We start from the raw sequence: 17,687 nt of genomic DNA, 5'->3' as shown, positions 1-17,687 counted from the left end.
CGGTAAGCAGACAGTACAGTAGAAGAGACACTTAATTAGAATTTAGGGCTTTGCGATTCCTTTATCGACTCTTGTATTAATTTTGTACTAAAAGGCTGGACCAGATGATCCCCGAGGTTCCTTCCAACCTGGTATTCTATGATTCTATGAATCTGTTGTGTGACTCTGGACACATGATAACTTCTTTCCTCTATTTCTCTTTTTACACTTTATTAATTCAACTATTTAGCATGCAAAACCTTCAGGGCAGAGAACATTTCCTAACATGCTTCTCAGCAGTTTAGCACAATGAAAACACAATTTTTAAGGCAAAATGCCACTGCAAAGTGAACAGTATGTCAGAAGAAAAAAAACAAAACCATAGTGACAAATGCCATTAAAAAATCAAATTGATAGATATCTTAGATAAACCATGTTACAACCACAAAACAGTATGAAAAACTGCCTTTGTGTAAAAAGCAGCGTGTAATATACTGAGGGACCCAGTTTTCCAGAACAACTTGGGAGACAAGACTGTCTAAATAAGAGCGTCCAATGTATTTCTTTGTCAGACGTGCCTGCACTACCGCGAAAACAAATGCGGTGCGCTCGCAGGCTTGGTTATTGTACGTATGTCGGCGTCCCCCAAAGTGCTAACAAGGCTCTTTAGTTCCTGTTTAGTGATAAATCAAATGTTTCTACCTGTCACTGCGCTGCGTTTCACAGACATATCGTACAGGTGTAATTTGAAGAAATATGAAGAGTGTGACAGTGCAATGTCCCAGGGAGGAGGAGGGTCCCCCTTCCTCTGCCTCCGCCAGCTCCCCAAAATCCACTCCTGCTCGCACCGCTCCAGCACTCCCACTTTCGATGAGCCAGTCTGACGTGTTAAAAGAACGGAGAACTAATTCAGAGAAATAAGTGAGTATTTTTCTTTCTGGGACAGTGGAATGACTAAATTCAGAGTAGTTTGATGAATATCACGCTCAGGTAGAAGTGCCCACCCAAAAGCAGACGGAGTAGCACCAGCCCCCACCCCCACAGCCCCAGCAGTCCTTTCCTGACTCCGATCTCTAAACGTAAATGGAGATATTGTTTCCCTGAAATATCGGTGGTGTTCACTTATCACATAGTTGAGTCATATAAGCATCTCAGAGGTGCTAAATAAACATACTCAAAATAGTACCAAGTGTAGTCTAATTGGAAAATTTCACTTAGTGTTATTTTAGATATGTAACCTGACAAAATTTTAATATATTTTTGATTTAACAGTTCAGATATTTGTACTTATTATTAACGATGAAATAAGGAACCTGTAATAAATTGAATAATCATGGAATAATTGTATTCCTACAGAACATATTTCTCTACAGAAATGCCGATTAGGTTTTCTGAAAGTGTGTTTCCTCTGTGTGTTTCTGTTATCTCTAACAAATTTGTTTGGATGAGGGTTCACTACAAAAACTCCTTTGCAAATAAACTGGTTACTGTCCTACTACAAACAGGTTAAATGTATTTGGCAGGAAAACACACAAAGCACCTGGCGTGTTGGCATATTACTTTTTCTACCATGAAAAGAAGTGGTAGCAATGTGGTATGATTAAACTTACAAACAGTATTTTTGACTGCTAAATCTTTTTACAATACTAATTTACTACACAGGAGCATTTCGGGGGTGGGGGGGGGGGTGGGGAGGAAATATTAAACAAAAAAAAAAAAAAAAATCAAGAAACCCACTAGATGGTGCTCTTATACAGAAAATACAGACCAGCAGCACCATTCTTATTGCTAAAGGTGAATGACGGTAACGTGCTCCTAACTGTTTTAAGGAAGGGTGCTTCCCTTTACAGAGGTCACATTTCTGCTATGCATTTGATATCAAAATCCTGTATTTTCTAGTGCTGCCCCTCATACTCTGGAGCTGACATTTCCACAATAATGTATATACATTCCCATACATACACAAGCACAGATAAAACATTAACCATAATATGTCATAAAGTCAACTACTAAGATTAAAAGTAGGATAACTTCTGAAAACAGGTGATTAAAACAATTTGAGTTTCTTGCTGCTAAACTACTCCCATTCTGCATGGAAAATTCTGGGGGAAAAAAAAACAAAAGTAGCAAAGAGAAGGGGTTGTAGTGGGCAGGAAAGTGCAGCAATAACTTGGAAGAAAAAGCTTGTTCAGTCCCTTTCCGTCATCAGGACCCTGAAAATCTGTTCTGCTCATTCCTCTCTTAAAAGGTCAGTTCCGCATCCTCAAACATGTTTTTTTTGCAAACAGGTAAAGTTTTCTGGTGTACCGTGACATAAACATTGCACTGTTGTTCACTACTTTCTTAACATGCGAGGGATGACCAGGTTGTGATTCTTCCCCACCTGGGAGATCCAAGGAGCGCAGAAAGTGCCAAAGGATCTCACTACTGAGTAGGAGCTTTTGAAGCACCAGGATGAAGCCCACTGCCTTCACAGGTGAAATGATGGACTCAACACCATTCCAGCTTAAAAGCTACTTCAGCTGCACAAGGGAAAAAAACCTGTATTTCATTCAAAGTCATATATGAGGTTATCCGAATTTGCAGCACACGTTCTCCAGTGCACACTATCAGAGGTGTTCCTATTTAAATTCGATATATAACTGCTACTATACAGAAGTAGCCATTTGGCTGTGCTTCCCTAGACACTAGAGCTCAACAAGCCGAGTTTCAAATTGCTCTGTGGGATGTGCAGTAATATTTTTGCAATTGTTTCTTATGATTTCAGTACTGAAACAAACACGTTTCAATTCTTATTCTGAAGCTCACATTTTGTCCTTTTATCTCCAGCATCACAAATCACTTCTCTGAAGAACATATTTACAAGTAAATTGAGATTCCATAAATATTCTGTGAAATCCATTCCCAGGCTGAACATCTAGTACAGTTATTTGTCTAAAAAGCAACAACATTTTAAAGGTAGTCACTTAACAATACAGCACCTCTTTTTTCCGCTACCTTTATGTCACGCTTTGACTGCTCTTAATTTTATTACCAAAAAAGCATCCTTTGCTATTGTACCCAAGTATTTTGTCTTTTCAGTTTCTATGCCATTTTTTTTCATTACACGCTTATTAGATCTTTCATTCCATTTAAGGAGCGCTGCATTCATCCTGCAAAATATTCCCAAAGGATTATTAATGTCTTCGAGAAATATGTTATGACAGTCCGCTTATTAAGTATGAACTTCATTATACACCTGGAGGACAGTGACCAGTGTCATCAGACACTTTGTTTCTAATCACACGTAGTCATCTCCCAAACAGTAGACTTGCATTGTTCAAAAATTTATTGAAGATTGAGTTTGTCTACCTGTTTAAATCCTTCTCATAACAAAATACGGTACATTTTCAGTACCTCAGGACCTATCCCAAATATAGAAATACCTCATGTATCGCAAATAATTTTAACCATCTCTTGCAGTTCTCAACCAGATCAATTCCTTTATAAACCAAATTATTTTCATATTCATTCAAGACTCAAGGAGATTTTGAAATCGGAGAGTAAAGAGGAGACACACAGGCAGTTCAAGACGTAACATGGATCAATGTTATTGGTAAGCAACTTTAAAGACAAATGGATGTGTGCACACACAGAGAAACAATAAATCATTGGAGTATTAAAATAACATCAAGTATAGGGTGTGTCTGGATTAACATGTATTAAAAAGCAAGGACTATATATACATTTTAATAAATGCAGCGTCATTTTATTCCATTGATAGATACAGAACTTGCCAATTTATTATATACACACACAGAGACACAAAACTCAAGGAGAAAGTCAGCTAATAGACTCATCGGTTCTGGTATTTTCATTCTGGACCAACACAAAAGACGAGAGATAATTGCTTTTAGCATCAATGGAAAGCAGGTTTTTTGGTCCTTTTTTCTGTTAGATATCTCTTCTCTCCCCTTTCTAAGCCACAGGCTTTATTCATTTATTTTATCCTTGATTCATAATTTATTGTAGACAATCCAAGCCTTGCTCCAAACACAGAAATGCTCCTTTTTATGGGTCTATGCTGCATGCGTAGTAAACATTTTTATATTTACAAAACTGTTACACCTACCCTCGCAGTTCTGTATAAGAATGATTACCTCATTTTTCATATTCAAATTTTAACCATAATATTTAGAATTGTTTAAAATGTTAAGTATTTTAGGGTGCCCAGTTTGAAACCCCTAGAATTTGAATTTCTGCAGTGGTTAGCACTTCTAAAGTTTTGTCAGCACATCCCACTGACACAGCTACATTTCTAGAAACTAGGAAATCACCATCTCAATCCATATTCTGAACGGAGGCACTCTCCTGCTAATCGGAGATCCTTCTCCGTTCCGTCATGCAGAACGTGTCCCCCTCCTATCTGTCTCCAGCCCTTGCAGTGGTTTACACCCATCACTCTGCACCTATTTATCAAGTTGCCAACCCCACATGGGAGCGTAGATGCCATCTATCTTCACTTCAGTTTTCATCTAGCACAGATTTCCTGGTCTTTCTCACTTCATTTCTTCGCACTTAGTAATTTTACTTTTTATCTACCTCCCCACTGCGCTCCGGTTTGACGGGTAGGTCCTGCCTCCGGTACACATCATGATGGCTATGGGGAGAGCACGGACGATACCAGATAAATCAATCCCACAACACTCAACGTGGGACAACACAGCAGTCTCGTGATAATCAGAAAGGCTGAGACTATGCAGACTTACCAGAACAAAACTACCATTTCCTCAGTGCAAACAGAATATTTTCAGAATTCACAATAAGTTCTTAACAAACCTCTCCATGTAACTTGCATAATTTGGGCAAATTTCATGAGAGGGGTAAAAGGTGCATCCTTAGTTGCTGTAAGAACCCAGAAATATACCAAATTTTACTAATAGATTACTTTACTAATAAATCCAGGAATAACTGGATTTAAATGATCTAAAATTAAAGCAGGGACATTTACATTATAGGACAAAAAATGAGGCATTAAACATGTACTTCTGTAATCAATCAACTTCAAACAGTACTTTAAAGTAGAAAATCTGATAAGAAACAGATTCACGAACTCTCTTCATTTCTACATAACTTATCTCTGAGAAGCAATAAATGATAACTCTTTCCAAAACTTTGCTGCTAATAACTCACAGATGACTTTATACCACAAGTCACCATTGTGTAGAGTATGACAATTAACATGAGACCTATTTAAACACAATAGCTGAAGTGCTTAAAATAAGTAGAATAGTTATTTATATTACATGTGATGATATTTTGATTGATAAAGTATTCAGATGATTTACACTGCAGTTATCTGAAGCATTGAGGCAAAGAATGCTGATTCTGAAATTGGAAATAATGCAGCCTGAGAAGTGTTAAATATTATGGAAAAACCTGTAAACTTATTTTTTAATATAGGAGAATTATCTTGTCATATAATACAAGGTTTAGTATGCACTTCATACCAAATACAAATTGATCTCAATCAATATGACTGATACTGTAAAATAAATATACTGTACAATTATTTTCACTAGAAAACACAAACTTTCTTCCCCTTGCTGAAGTAATACATTGCCAGCATAAAAATCAAGCTTTTTTCTCCACCATCTTTTTACCCATGACATAGTTTCACTAGTCAGTTAATTTTTCTTGCTTTCTTGCTTGTAAAACGTAAGGGTAAATTCCCCATCATCCCACCATCGCAGCTATAAATTTCGACTTTCCCTGGAGTTTAGGGAATGTCGGCTCTGTTGCAAAATTACGGGTGAACAAATCTCATTCAACAGCTAAGCAGTGAGGCAAAACAGGAAATATAGTTAGAAAGCAGATAAAATAATCGTTTCAATCTTTATATCCTCAGTAAGTCAGCGAAGAAAATTTTCGTTTCATCTCTTAAAATTAGAGAAATTTCTCAATTTCTGTTTTTCCGCAAGTAATTGTGAACAGAACACAATACTATGGCTATACATCTCATATGCGCATTCATGATGCCTGCAACATCACGAAAAGTGCAAAAGACTTTACCTGAGGAGAAAAATGATGAACAAATATTCTCACAAAGAGGCAGGGGACAACATCAGATGTCTCACATAGTCTTCACTAAATTTACGTTCACTAAGCACGACGACTCTCTTTGCATTGAACAGCAGCCTTTTCCAGAGAGCAGCAGTATCATCAGTTTGTCACATGTTTTCTGTCACTGTTTGTCAAACCTCTGCTGTCCATAACATACAAAGTCCCACACAAAGCCAGAATACAATCAGACCAAACAGGGATATTATTCTTAGGATCTTACCCATAAGGGACCTGTGAGCTGAGAAGGCCCTGAAAACCATGCAGAATTCCTTAAATCTTGACCCACAATAATTTTAAAGGAAAAACTATAGATCTAGAAATATAGATATTAAAAAAAAGAAAAGATCAGTATAGCCGATGCAGGCAGTACTGTTTCATTTACTTGAAAAACGTGATGGAACTGGAGTCAACCTCTGGGTCCTGCAGTGGTTCTGAATGGTTTTACCCTCTTTGCTTGTCTCTTCCTACACCTATCCACACATTTTCTGCTGTCATGTTTCCACTTCTAACCCCATTTCCCTTTTGCTATTATTCGTATATTCATTCTCCGCCTTTTTCAAAATCTTACTCAATTCTGGAGCTTGCCTTGATCCTAAAATATTTCTTTCTACTATCATCTCCCAAGTAGACCCAATGACAGTAAGCCATAGATGCAGAAGACAAGCCCAGTCCAACACGACATGAGATGAATCACCTGCACTAGACCTCCATTTTCAGCCCTAAATACAGCAGGATTGAGTAGCTCTCGCAGGTGTACGACAGATGCTTGTATTGCAACGTTATGTATTAGTCAAAGTGAAAAGGACACTATTCCCTAATTATCATTTTAACAAACCCTTACCTAAAGTCAGAATGAAACAGAAAAAACATATTTTCAGATACTGTCTGCAATTAATTTTTCTTTCCACTTTCTAAAGAACCGTCCTCAACTGTCAGATAGGGAAAAATCATAATATAAGACTGGCAATGAAATTAACAGTTAAACAATTAGCTGTTAGGAAAGTTGCTTAAGCAAAGCTGTAGCTATTTCTGGACTAGAGGCTGCAGCACTTTGCCTGCAGCTGAAGTGACTGGTACCAACTGTGTTTGAAAAATGCTTTTTCCATATCTTTGATTAACAGAATTCATGATTGAAGTTTAATGTTAATGTTTCCAGGATGCTGAGCTCCATCACCATCTCTATTTTATTGTCTTGACCTCCTAACTTGCCAGACAAATCTGATTTTGCCATTCAACAAATCACAGATCTTGGTCACAGAACTAAAATGCCAGATTAATCAGACTTTGCATTATTTAGAACTACGTAGTTAGATTTTTCAAGGACACTAGGGCAAAAGAGGACTTCTTTCTATCACAGCCGCTGCATATAAGCGCAAATAACTCCTTGTAATTCTAGTCCATTAGCAGCAAACAACTATTCCTCATTAAAAATAACACAAATCAATGTCTGCGCTTTGCCTCTGCAGTCTGAGGAAACGGACCTGAATGAAAAGGGAAATTTGAGTCCCCGTCAAGACCAACTTAGTCAAAAGCACCTTAGATTTCATGGAGAAACACTTCATTTTCCATACACTTCTGATACTTACATCAAATTCATTTAGTGCAGCGGCAAGCTCTCCTATGCCGGTGTGCCCCTTGTTCTCATCAGTGGGTGAGGTGGCCTGGGCAGCGTTGGAGATACCAGCAATTGCTTCTTGTACTTGCTTGAAGACGTAGTCTCTGTTGGCCCTAGTGGCTGCAACGTCAGGGTGACGGAGGAATGCTTGGGATGCAGTATACAACATAGTGGCATTCTTCTTCAGAGCACCTCGAGCTGCGGCCATTTCGTCCCTGCAGTGAGGATCTTTCAGTTCCTATACAAAACCACACAATTTTTATAGTTGTAAGCGCAAGTTTTCGTGTTAGAATGTATTGTCTATACAGCTTAAGTGTCTCTGCATAAATACCATCCAGTGATTTTGCAGAGATGGAATCAATGACAGAATCTACCATAAATCACAGGAAGAAATCTTCCTCCTGCCCAAGAAAGTCCATTCCTTCTGTGTAGCTACAGCTGTGACATTCTGCTCGCAATATTTTCTTATCAAAGAGTCTATATGCTTCCCTCATTCAAAGACCCGCAGAAAATTTATATAAAACATTCAAAATTACTCTTCCTGATTGGCTGGATTCAGTCTGCTGATTCCATAAAGGCAATGGGAGTGCAACAATCCTGTAGCAGCAAGTGCCATAATTTTGTAAGTACTATACCTATGTCCTTTATAAAATCATCATAAGGTAGACCTTTACAAAAATCCAAACCTAAAAATATTACATTGATAAATGTGTATTTAGTTTTTAAAGACCTAATAAATACGTCCCTCATTATTTTTAGCCTTTCCTTCATATTTTCTTCTAGTCCTCATATAATTTAGTATTTGTTTTAATGACATATACTTTCTTTTGTTTCCCCGACATCAGGCATCAATCAGATACTGTACAATATGTTAACCAGAATAAGATGACACTGTATTATTGTTATTTAATCCTTGAATTTATTTATTTATAGGATATATCACACTGTCCATGAAAGCCTTTCAAACATTAGGTAAGGTAGTCCTAACAATATTCATAAGGAGTAATAAAACATTATTGCTTCTATTTTAAAACTATGAAGAAAGAAGTCTGGAGAGCTGAATGGTTTACTTACGTTCACACATAGAATCTATGGCAACAGTTAAAAAAGAACCCAGATACTCTGGATTTAAAGGTTCTACCCATTGACTAATTTCAACCGCACATGAGACAACAGTTTTCAGAGAGAATTAAGTTCCTAAAAACTTTAACAGGCTACAAAACAGAAGAGATGAAAGGAAAATGTACAAACATCTAAGCAGTAAATTCTAATGCTGTCAAGATTTTCCACAGTTATATGGAAAACCTTACTGGCATTACAAAAATGCGCCTTAAGAAGAAAATTTTAAACAGTTTATAACTAAGATTTTCTGTTACCTTTTCATACCTCCAGTAAGAACCTAAGAGACATATAGCTTCATTGGCTTTCACATTTTTCTCTTTTTCCCGTATTTGTAGCTATACTTCCACACGGGAAGTGTCTGAACATACAGAATAGTACTGTTCATATAGTGACTAGACTTCACATTTTAAATTTATTTAATTTCAGTATAACTCTGAAAATGTTGTATTTCATAAAAAATACAATAATGATACAGAAGTAAATTGTGATTACTGTAATACAGAAAATAAAGAAATAGAAGGATATATATGGAAAGCCAGCTTTCTAAATCTGGTGTGCTGTGCTATACAAAGACTATACCCCTGAATGATTGGTGGTATTCAAATACAATCGAAGTGGGAGAGACCTTATACAACTCCACAGTGACAGCACTGTCTGAACTCTTAAAAAGAACAGTGCTTGGGAGAAAGTTGTCTTTATTGCAAAGTTGTATAAATGCAAGCATTGAATAAATGTTATCGTGACTTTCTGGTCTTTTTTTCCATCTGCCTTGGTAATGAATGAATTGAGTACTTGCTTTTTTTGAGTATCTGAAAATGAATAATGATGGTTTTAAACAAAGAGTAGATTTCTGTTCTTCCTGAATTTGAATTATACTAGACTACCAAAGAGCTTGTGCTTTACCAGCTGTCACAGTGACCTCAAATCAGCATAAATTAGAATTAAATCGGAATAATCATCAAATGAAAACTACCCTTAATCTCCTGAATCACTGGCCTTTTCATCCTTCGTTCTGCTATTAATTGAAGCCACTTGGAAAATATTCTTTAAAAAATTGCATTTTTTAAAAAACTTCATCACATTCAAAAAAATCAATGTGATTAAATTATAGGCTATGACACAGCAATTACTTATTGTACATTTTAAACCAGTCTTGGACATAATATACAAGATCTTCAGAACCAAGACTAACTTTCTCAACCGCTGCTTTAAAATATACTCACCTGTTGTCGTCTAGCAGCTACATAGTTCAGTTTTACCATCTCTTTTCCAAATTCTTTAAAGCGATTCGCTAAATCTTGCTCATTTGTTGCATTTTTCACGGCTTCTAGTGCTTCCTCTACCTAGAACATAATATATCAACTGTGTTAGCATTTTAATCTGGATGCACTCTTTGACAAAGTCTATAACTATTCTACCCAATACTCTCTATTATATGGACCCTATTTAGCTTTTATGTCCATCACTGTACAGTGGCTTTGTGATAGTCCCACTAACTTTAATTAGATTTCTTAATAGAGAAGCTGTCTGATTGTCTTTCTGCATTACTTTCCATTTACTTTGGTAGCATGTAAAACTCATGTAAAGGCCATAACTGTATTAATTTCCCCACTCACACTTATCAGATGAAATGTTTAATATCTGCAGGTTTTAAAACAAAATAGATGAATACATTCTTATGTGAGGCTTTATGGGAAAATGAAGGGAAGTTATTAATTCTGAACAAGAAATAATGTTTGAAAAGGAAACTCAAAAAAACTTACCATTAAGATTTAAATTTACTCTGATACATCCAAAACACTGTATCTTTGTGAAATAAATGAAACAACAATAGATTCAACCCAGAATATATTTATTATTTCTTTTTCTCAGCTTTCCTTTTTCAGTTACTTTAAAATTGAGAAAAGAATCTACCAAAGAAAACATACCTGCAGTTATTCAGTCATCCTGCAGCTAACAGGCAAAGATATAAAACCCCAGTTATACCAACAAGTTAATCTACCAAATCTATTGTGAAACTTTGCCTTATGTACAGCAAGGAGAAATATCTGAAGGGATAAAAATGCTCTTTTCATACAATAAGTAAAGGAAATTTTCCTGTGACTAAATGAAAATTCAAAGTTGTATTTCTCTCCTCCAAGCAAAAAGATTGAAAACTGAAAAGCTTCTATTCATCCTTCTTTCTAAAACCTATTGCTTCAATTCACAACAATGCGCATAAGCTTTCAATAACAGACAAATTTTCCCCTCAAAGAGAAACAGCTAATTCTGCAAGGGACATGCTCCTATGCAAGAGCAGAGGCTTGCAGCTTACTCTCCAAACGCTGCTGGGAACCCATAAATTCAGCAGTAGCTGGCATCTAATGAATTTAGAAAGGCACAATTATGTGCAGAACCTGCCTTTTTATCATTTGTGTTGCTCTAACTGTGTTTTCCTACCAGCAAGAGAGGATATTTTTATTTTGAGCTTTTATCTACTTACTGCAGATTTACAAATTACAGGGCAGTAGAGTAGCAAACCCATACATTTCTATAGGAAAATCTATAATTCAAGCATATAAATCCATAGCTGGTATGTTGGAAATTTTATACTGTCTAGAGTTGCAAGCTACACCTTATTCAGAATCCAATTACCTTTTCTTTTACTGTTAAAAAGAACAGCAGTTTTTAAAGCTGAACTGCCTGCCTTAAGCATTAACAAAAATTACAAAAGCTTCATTGTATTAACTAATTTGTTCTTGCAGGATTCCCAGCAAAATATGAACATCTTTTTTCAGATCAAGAAGCACTTATATTAAACTACCTGAAACTTTCATCTTTAACATGTTTGTAATGATGAGCACAGGCATGACAAACTGATACGCATTTTTATAAGTCCTGCCAGCTCCCTATTAAATAAAATTGCTAGAGAATTTGTTGCAGATTCCACTCTGATAATCAGATTTCGAAAGACGTTGATCATACTCTATTGTGTCAGTCTGGGCTCAAGTCCATGAAATTTCAAAATTAAGAGACTGAGAAGTATTTGAAAGGACATGAGCACAACCCCCTTTTTTTTTATAATTTCTTTTACAAATTCATGTTGGCGCAAGTTCTCTATCCTCAAAAAAAACACGACTTCGCTCAACTGTACAGACGTGTTCCTCTGATTAACTAGTATGTAATTGATCACAATAGACTCATAATTCTGTATGTGCATGATCACATACTATATTAGTATATGCTATTTTATGAGTGTTAACACAAGCTTCACTGCAATAAGCACTCTTACTAATTTTAGTAATGCAAAAGAGAATCTGAAAGAAATGACTGAGTGTCCTTCCAGAAAGCATCTGCATATATTCACTCTAAAACATTAATTAAAATGCGCTATTTCCCACGAAGTCTGAAGCGTAACTCACTCCTTTGACATGCTTTCAGGGAAAACTGATTACAGTACATTTCAGTATAAATCAGGCTTCATAACTTTGACATGCAGAGTGATTTTAGTTTATTAATTTTATGGTTAACTTACACCAATCTTTGAATGTTACCTTTAAGCCAATACAAAAGCTGTCCCTTCATCAATGTGGTAAAATATAAATCCTTTGATTTCCTAATAATTTAATTTTTATTCACCTAAAATTAGTTTGCATTATAAAATGGTAAGATAAAAATATTGACACTGTCAATCCTCAGAGATAAATTACCCGTTTTAACCTGGAAAAAAAAAAAATCAAATTTAAGGATTGTAAGTTGAATTTTGCTAAAAACAACCAGAGATGTCTGGCTTCTTGGAAACAGGATTCATAATAACATCTGATAAATGCAGAGATTACAAACCGCATTGCCATACACTGCCCTTGCAAATCTAGGGTGCAAACTGTGTAAGTAAATACACTCACTTACAAAACAGTATTGGACATTTGTGTTTTAAATAACAGTGTACACTGCTGTAACAGAAGGAAGAAATCTCAGATGTGAGAACAATATTTCTAATCGCCTATGAAAGACCTTGAATCTGAATTTTAATCATAATGTTTAGAAAAATCTGTTGTTTATAATATTAAAGTGTTAGTCTCTCTAGCAAAGGATTATTTGAGTTACAGTTGCATGGAGTATTATAGTAGGGAAAAATTAAAAGCATATTCGAGAGAGACAATGCTTACGCTGCACATAATCAGAGCCACATGCTGACAATTACGAGAGCAGCATTCCGTTCATTAGAGCAGAGCTCACTAGAATCTGTGCAGAAAAATCTGCCTTTTTCATTATGAAAACTGTTTTCAAACTATTTAGCTTATCTGCAGTTTGTAAGTTGAAGGGTTCTCATTGTTTTTCCAGAACATAATATTGTTGTACAGTTACACTGTTGAAAAGACAAATTAAAAAAAAAAAGAAAATACTTTTTGGACAGTTACTGAAAAGAAGTAACTCTCCATCTCCTCTGCTAAACTCACACGTGCACTCTGCAGGCTTTAAATACTCTGTATATGAGTTTCTGCAAAATTTTGTTTTGTTTCAGAGGTTTTTGTTTATTTGTTTATGCAATAAAAGTGAAATAGTCCAATAATGGGGGGGGGGGGGGGGAAATCCATTTCCCAGTTTCAACTGCGAAGTCTTTTAATACTCCTGTATAAAAACGTGAATGGTGGTAGCCAAAGGGAATACAAATCCATACCAAACTATCTGGCAATCTTTAATTCCTCTTTATTCTATTTTTCCTCTTTCATGACTGATTAGACACTTGTACTATTGTCTCACTCCAAATTAAAGATTCAATCTTTTGATACATCCAGAAGTCGTGCAGAAAAAAAAAAAAAAGTGGAACAACTGTAGTACCCCAAATCTGCCACAAGATAGCAATACTTGACAAGTACCGAGTTAGTAAACCATCCGGATAACAGGCAAGGTGAGTTAAGTAAATGCATCTCTTCAGTTCCGAGAGCTGCTTAACAGCAGTACTAGTCCAGGCATTGAAGAGAACTGATAATTTTTACTTTAAGTCTCTGAAAATTAATTTCTGCAAAATTAGAAAATGAATAGGACTAATGTAGAAATGTGCTATCTCCTACTTCTTGTTCAGCACTTGAAGAAAAAACAGTGAGAGTAAGAAATGTGAACAGTGACATCCATTACTGATTTGTTCCCTATTTTTCTACACACGAAACATGCAAAAAGAATACAGAACATTAAAAATGCATACAATTTTCAGATGTGATAGAAGCCTCATGACGTCAGCCATATCAGCCAGGATGAGTAAGCGAGTGACAGCAGAAAGCAAGGCTCGAGCAGCCCGCACCATGGTGCCCCGTTTCACCGAGGAGCACGGATCGTCAGCAAACTCCGAAGAGGCGATTCTCATTGTTTCTCCTAGAATTGAAACAAAATGGTAATTAAAGATAAGTTTTACACTTATACTTTTTTCTGGAAAGTATAAACAACTCACTAAACTAACTGCTGTTCGGAAAAAGTTAATGGCTTAGTTACTGAATATTGAATTGCTCAGGAGAAATATTTTTTTAAAACATGTGCAGCAACTGCCTCGATACTCTCTGCCTTTTTTTCTTTATTCCCAAACTGTTCTTCTTCTAGAGCAGTCACCTGTAACAACTAGAAAGGAAACCAAAACACCAAGACAGACTGCTAAGCAGAAGCAGCACAAGAAAAACAGCAGTGTGTGTTCTAGAAAAACAGAACTCACCTGCACTGGTAGGGACAGAGCACCCCAACAGTATCATCCCGATTGCACCTCTCTACAATTCTGCCTTCAACCTACATCTTTCTCCTTCACTACTGCTCCCCAGTCCTCGCCTTCTTGCTCAGATGCTTACTCTGCTCTTCTCCACCTAGAAGAGCTACCACTCCCATTAAAGATTTTTTTTTCCCCCAATCATAGAATCATAGAATCACTTACGTTGGAAAAGACCTTTAAAATCATCGAGTCCAACCGTTAACCTAGCACTGCCAAATCCACCGCTAAACCATGTCCCTAAGCACCACATCTACACGTCTTCTAAATACCTCCAGGGATGGTGATTCAACCACTTCCAATGCTTGACAACCCTTTCGGTGAACACATTTTTCCTAATATCCAATGTAAACCTCCCCAGGCACAACTTGAGGCCATTTCCTCTCATCCTATCACTTCTTACTTGGCAGAAGAGACCAACACCCACCCCGCTACAACCTCCTTTCAGGGAGTTGTAGAGCGCGATGAGGTCTCCCCTCAGCCTCCTCTTCTCCAGGCTAAACAGTCCCAGTTCCCTCAGCTGTTCCCCATCAGACTTGTGCTCCAGGCCCTTCACCAGCTTCGTTGCCCTCCTCTGGACACGCTCCAGCACCTCCATGTCCTTCTTGTCGTGAGGGGCCCAAAACTGAACACAGGATTCGAGGTGTGGCCTCACCAGTGCCCAGTACAGGGGCACGATCACCTCCCTGCTCCTGCTGGCCACACTAGTTCTGATACAGGCCAGGATGCCGCTGGCCTTCTTGGCCACCTGGGCACACTGCCGGCTCATGTTCAGCCGGCTGTCAACCAGCACCCCCAGATCCTTTTCCTCTGGGCAGCTTTCCAGCCACTCTTCCCCAAGCCTGTAGCGTTGCCTGGGGTTGTTGTGGCCGAAGTGCAGGACCCAGCACTTGGCCTTGTTAAACCTCATGATTCCTTTTGTGACCATCGCTGCTATGATTTCACTGCCCCGTCTCCTCTGCTCACTCTATCCACCATCCCAAACTGCCCGGATATCCCTATTGCTGCCTCTCTGCGGACAAAGCAAAACACTCTCTTGTATAACAAACGAAACATGCTGGTGCCTGGACATGTTATTCCTGTTTAATTCCAGCAACAAGCATCTTATTCAACATGGTACTTGGTAACTAAAGCAAGATTTTTAAGGATTAACTTTACTTCTTTTTAGCAGATGGGAGAAGAAGGAGTACTTAATGCTCCCGGCACTGAAAGGGCTCGAGTTCTTTCTGTAAAGCTGAGATCTAACAGCTTTCAGCTACCAAAGGAAATAGTGCTTTTAAAGGAGCAAGACTAGGACCAGGTTGGAATACAGAAGCAAAAGGAGGACAGGGAGAAGCTGAAGGAAACACCTGATTGGAAAGAAGGGTGAGCCAGGGACAGCGCAATGCATTCAGAGAAGTAGGCAAGATACCAGTGGCAAAGACCTCGAAATCAGAAAGTGGGAACTTTTTTCCCCCCGTATTTACAAGGAATAAGTTGCATAACTGGGCATAAAAGATTTTTTAAAATCATCTTTCAAAGATTTGATAATCTAATTTAAGCCAACACAGAACATGAAGCTCAACCAAAAAGGTAAATGTTACATTAAATTACACAGAAATGTGGTTAACATCATGAGAAGATCAGGTAAATTCTGATATGTAAGAAAGACTTAGTGAATGAAAAATAAACAGCACGCCACTGGAAGACAAATAAACTAATAGTTTAATGCAGTGGTAACTGAAAAAGAATGGCACATATCTTTTCCTTTCATATATGACTCACAGAAGATAGTGAAGGGACTTGTGCCATAAAATGTTTCTTTTTTTGTAATCACCAGAAAAGCAATAATATAGCACGTAGACCATACAGAAATATAGAACATATATCAGTACATAATTTTCCAAAACAATTCCAGACACATAAAAAAATAGGTTTTTCACTGATCATTGGGAAAACAGAATGATGCATTTGTATTTCAAAAGTTACTTGCAAAATAATACAGTTCTAGATGTAGGAACAGGAACCTGGTCCTGTCATTAAAACTAAAATCTAAATATTTGTACTAATAACTACACTGTAAGCATTACTGTAACATCAGAAGTGAAAGCCAACTGACTCCTAATTGTGACGAGAACATCAAGGATGAATCGATTAGAATATAGAAATTACTTAATATTAAATGCTGAGGCCCCCAGAAAAATTGACTGATTCAAAAAGGTTATTAGAATGGTTTTGAGTAAGCCGCAATCTTAAAAATTGTTATGAACTAATAGAATCTTATTCCAGGCAACAGGGAAAACATGCATCACTTGCTATCTACTTTCATCCTGGTAGGAAATGGGTGATTACACCACCTTGCTTCTTAACAGTGTCAGCTGAAAAATAATGAAGTGAAAATGCCTTATCTTCCTTCATAATTCAAGAAATGGGAGAAAAATTATGCATTAAAAAATAGAAATTCAGAGATGATACTATTAATCCAATCTATGAGGAAAACATTTGTGTATTTTAAAGGACTTCAAAAGGCTATGGAAAACAACCCAGTACAGAAGCCTCTAAACCCAAATCCTAGGCGCTCGCTGCCTCTGCGGTCAGAAGCAACTTAGCTGTATCTGCACACTGTCATGTACCAGCTGATGAGTCTTGCTCAGAGCCAGTTCTAATTAGCTTAGACTGCACCACGCTGATGACTGAGGATCCAAGTTAGTGTAGCTGCATTGGGCTGCCCTGCTGTTATGCCGCTTCACTAACTTCAGACCAGCTTGGGTATCTCCAAAATGTGTGGCGTTCTGTGGTGTAGACTTGTTAAAAGTATTTAAAATAAGCTAGCCCAGCTATGGAATACAATCCCATCGATGTATTACCTGGAATTATATTGTGGCTACGCCAAGCAAAAACTATTTTTAAGATGATCTACTGACTTAGCTTTCTTTTTACTGTTACCATTTGCTGAAAGAAAGCTCTGTGTGCAAGTTGCTTTTTTTAAAATTCAGCATTTTCTAAATGTACCATAAACTTTCAGCAGTTTCTATATTTGAGTTTGGTATGACCTTTTCAAACCACAATTTTATCAATTCATATAATAAAAGTTTATGCCTGTGCACCTGAATTAAGAGGTTTATATTAATTTTCACCTATCTCCCTACCACACTGCCT

General features: G+C 37.1%; 1 protein-coding gene across 2 annotated transcripts in view; it reads right to left on the bottom strand.

The window, feature by feature from the left end:
• Positions 1 to 17,687, bottom strand: part of CTNNA2 (catenin alpha 2) — a 527,667-nt gene that overhangs the window by 373,384 nt on the left and 136,596 nt on the right. For both annotated transcript variants that reach the window (XM_075148429.1, XM_075148430.1), the window contains exons 4-6: positions 14,004 to 14,170; positions 10,042 to 10,161; positions 7,668 to 7,934 (exon numbers count right to left, since the gene is read on the bottom strand). In XM_075148429.1, coding sequence (XP_075004530.1) covers positions 7,668 to 7,934; positions 10,042 to 10,161; positions 14,004 to 14,170 — 554 coding nt within the window. The remainder of the gene's footprint in view (positions 1 to 7,667; positions 7,935 to 10,041; positions 10,162 to 14,003; positions 14,171 to 17,687) is intronic.

This window comes from Calonectris borealis, chromosome 4 (assembly GCF_964195595.1).
Source record: "Calonectris borealis chromosome 4, bCalBor7.hap1.2, whole genome shotgun sequence".
NCBI lineage: Eukaryota > Metazoa > Chordata > Aves > Procellariiformes > Procellariidae > Calonectris > Calonectris borealis.
This window is presented reverse-complemented; position numbering and strand designations above follow the sequence as displayed.